At 41.4% G+C, this 3,808-nt stretch overlaps 1 protein-coding gene across 1 annotated transcript; it reads right to left on the bottom strand.

The window, feature by feature from the left end:
- Positions 1-312: 312 nt before the first annotated feature.
- gpr18 (G protein-coupled receptor 18) lies at positions 313-2,970 on the bottom strand. The gene is made up of 3 exons (XM_034110654.2): positions 2,842-2,970; positions 1,916-1,967; positions 313-1,664 (listed from the first exon to the last, which is right to left on the bottom strand). The coding sequence occupies exon 3, from the start codon at positions 1,655-1,657 to the stop codon at positions 650-652; it is 1,008 nt and encodes a 335-aa protein (XP_033966545.1). The 5' UTR covers positions 1,658-1,664; positions 1,916-1,967; positions 2,842-2,970; the 3' UTR covers positions 313-649.
- Between the last annotated feature and the right edge of the window lie 838 nt (positions 2,971-3,808).

Below are 3,808 nucleotides of genomic sequence, written 5' to 3'. Positions count from 1 at the left end.
ATTGTGGTTTGTGTTAAAACGATGTCTTGTATCAAATGGTAACTCAGACTCCACAAATATGAAACAATGAAGTGACACTGGTTAAGAAAACGTATTTGAATGCAGCATTGATGGTTATATTTAAACCACGATGCAACACTGAGAGGCAACGTTCCAAAAATGGTGCAGCCACCACAAACAAAAAGCAGCAACCTTTAGCAACCCACTATTGTTTCCTGTTAGTTTCCCCCCGTGGAGGCAGTCAGGTCATTCATAGTTCTTGATTCACATGGCTGAGAATAGTTGATGCAAAATAACAACCAAACACTGTGATACTGTGGGCTATGTTTTAATGATTATGAGCTTTATTTTCACCTGCATGTATAACACCTGAGCCACAGACACTCGTGCTTTGTCTGCCAGAGCAAAGACTCACAAAAAAAAACGTCTCATGGGTGAGTCAATCAGCTCTGAACACAGATGTTTTTTGCCACAACAGCAGCACTCGCTCCCATACTGTGAGTGTAAATTACACTTTGGAAATTAATTGCAAGTTCTGATCCTCTCGATAATGAACTATGTACAGATTGAAGCATTCAGTGTTACATTGCGCCGAAGCAAGCACAGTAGATAACAGTTTGTTTTTTGACATGAAAGTGCGATGCTCTCGTCAAATCATTGCGCTGGTCAAGTTGCTCATTGATCGGATGCTGCCCGTGTGCCTGCTTTTCCGTCTCACACTCCGCAGATAGTTCCTGTACAGAATCACGCTGATCACCCTGTCCTGGAACTGCTTGGAGACAATGTAGAACAAAATGATGTCTAACACTGTGCTCATGTTCATCAGGAATGTGGTGAAGACAGCCCATGTGCTAAACCCGCCATCTTGGCCCGTCCCCACTAAACGGAGCACCAAACACACATGGAAGGGCACAAAGCACACCAACACTTGGACAATGAGTGTGATGATAATCCGGATTGACTTCTGCTTGACTTTAGGTTTGAGTTTAGAGGTGCGGCCGTGCTTCAGATTATCCACAATGACAATATAGCAGACAATCATTATACATATGGGAACCAGGAAGAAGAACAGGAGTCGTACGAAGTTGACGGGGTTGTCGCGCCGCATGTAGATGATGTCTTGCATTTTGATGCAGGTGGTGTAGTTGGAGACGCTGTCTGGATCGTCCTCGGAGAAGATCAGGGGGATGGTGCTGCCCAGAGTCATGAGCCACACCCCAAGACTCCCCACCACGGCCTTTGGGATGTTCCTCAGCTCTTTGCTGTGCTTCGGCTGAATAATGGCCATGTAGCGGTCAGAACTGATCAGAGCAAAGAGCCACAGAGCCATGCAGGGGTAGAAGATGGTCAGAGCGGCACTGATTCTGCAGAAAACGTCTCCAAAGGGCCAATAGTCGTAATAGTGGTAGACTATTCTGAAGGGTAGCAGCAGGATGAAGGTGAGGTCCACCAGCGCCACGTTTATCATGTAGACAGTGACGGAGGTCTTCTTCTTGGTGGTGAGAGAAAACACCCATAAAGCAGTGATATTCACTGTGAATCCTATGATGAAGACGATGCAGTAGAAGACCAGGCCTGCCACGCGGTACTCCACCGGTCCCTGCTCCGGCCGAACAGACTCCACGGACATGTTGGAGGAGTTTAGATCCAGCTCCATCCTGAAACTTGCACAAAACAGCAATAAATTGGTGTTTATTTCTATTGAGTAATCCATTCATCATATTCTTTTGCTCTTTAAAGCCAATTTGTTTTCATGATTGGAGCTGAAGTCCTGTTAATTCACTTCTGTTGAAAGGTCATGTGCTTCTAGCGAGGTCTTCAGGAGGTAAAAGTGATATATTGGCTATACGTGGTGTCTTTACATAAAGTAATACACCTAGTTTAAAAGATCAGAGGGGCAAATAGTGCAACTTACTTTTGAACATATTGTAGAAGTTATCCCTCACAAGTCCACTTGAGTTGGAAATCTATGAAAAAAACAACCAATAAAAAATAAAACACAAATTCCATAAAAGAGTGATTTCCCTTTCAACATGAGTACAGGGAAACAATCTATATAAGAGAAAAAACGATGTTTCCGGAAGAAACTCTGCAGGTGAGTTAGCCAGAGGCGGCTTCTGTGCAGATCTGGGTTTTACAGCTTGTAGAACCTGCTGCTTGATCATTTAAATACTTATTTTTAGAAGCTGTACAGCTGCATTTTGAAAGAGAGAGGAAGAGAAACAGACCCTGTATGTCTAGATGTGTGGTTAATTAAAAAGTATATGAATAAACTAACACATAAACCAAATAAATATGTGAATACACAAGAATGGAGTAACTGCTATACATTATTGTGTTTTACACAACATGATGCTTGATAATTTAAATACGTATTTATTAAAAGCTGAGCAGCCGAACTGCGAGAGAGAGGAAGAGAAACAGACCGTGTATGTCTAGATGTGTGGTTAATAAAAAAATGAATAGAGAAACAAATATTTAAAAGCCAATAAATAACGAAATACACATTATACTGTATAAAGAATTGATTTACTATAATCTGTGTTCAGGGGAAGAAAGTGAAAGTAAATACTGTTTCTTGATTTAAAATGTGTACAGTTAACCATTGTTTACTATACCTTATTATCTATCTGCGAATTGTGTGATATCATTTTAAATAAGGAAACAATTCTTATTAAGACATGAATAAAACGAATAGAGTAATTCAAATACGTTTGTCCCTTTACTCAGCACCAAAGCACTCACACACACAAACAGAAAGTGACTGTCAAACATGTGTGTCCATTTTAAAGGTCAAACAGATCAGGTAGCCTTGCCTGAACAATAAAAGACTGCACTTACCGCAGAAATCACACAAACATCTTGACAAGCTTGCGCCAACAGGTTTATGAAGCGGCACAGCGATTTATCTGAGCACTCAGCCAAAACAGGGAAGTGAATGCTTTCTCAAAGGGTAATGTGATGGAAATGGTGGCGAGACTGAGCACAGTGTAAAGCCCCCATCACTTCCTGTGTGCTGTAGTTTCTGTACTTTAGATTCCTTTACAGTATCTGCGTAGTTGGAACACGAAGGGCTACAGCTTTCCACAGTCTGCAATTACACCCCCTTAAAGAAAATGATGTGCCATTAGAAGTGGGAGTGTGTTTGGCAGGCAGAGAGATGGCAGATTTAGGGCGAGTTATTGATTGGAAAAGTGGGGTCTGTCACAGCACATTAGTTCTCAGGGGAGTAATCCACAGCAGGTTGCTGTGAGAAGCATCTGCTGCTGGAGAGAAGTAATTAAAAACAGGATGTTGAGGCAGTTGCCATATAAACAGGAAATAAGACGGTGGTAATAGACACTTCACGCTGATGCTGTGAGATGGTTTTACACCACCTCGACTTAATGGATGCAAAGCGCATACCTAAGGTGAAAAGCTCAAGGTCAGTCTGGACCTGGATTGAATACAGATTCATGTGTGTGATTAATGTGTGTGTGAGCTGGTAACAACTATGAATTAGGACATTTGGCTCAAAGAACGTTGTGCAATGAAAACTTCTTCCCCTTATCTCCTAACTGGTACTTTCCATTCTTGTATGAAACAAAAAGTAAATCACACAATCCCACGACTTAGATCATTTCCTCCTTCGTTTCATTTGACTGCCCTACGCTTTCCTTCCACAAAAGGTTATATCGATTTGTTACACATTTTATTTGAATGATGCAGTTTGTTGCTGAACTTCTTTCCACATCCACTACATTATTTTTGATAATATGAAATCTGCTCATTCAGCCTAATTCCTATTCGCTGGAAATAATGATCTATC

This window comes from Pseudochaenichthys georgianus, chromosome 21, assembly GCF_902827115.2.
Source record: "Pseudochaenichthys georgianus chromosome 21, fPseGeo1.2, whole genome shotgun sequence".
In the NCBI taxonomy this organism is placed as follows: Eukaryota; Metazoa; Chordata; class Actinopteri; order Perciformes; family Channichthyidae; genus Pseudochaenichthys; species Pseudochaenichthys georgianus.
This window is presented reverse-complemented; position numbering and strand designations above follow the sequence as displayed.

Coding starts and splice junctions, on each gene's coding strand:
- gpr18 (XM_034110654.2), bottom strand. CDS start 1,657: ATGGAGCTGGATCTAAACTCCTCCAACATGTCCGTGGAGTCTGTTCGG.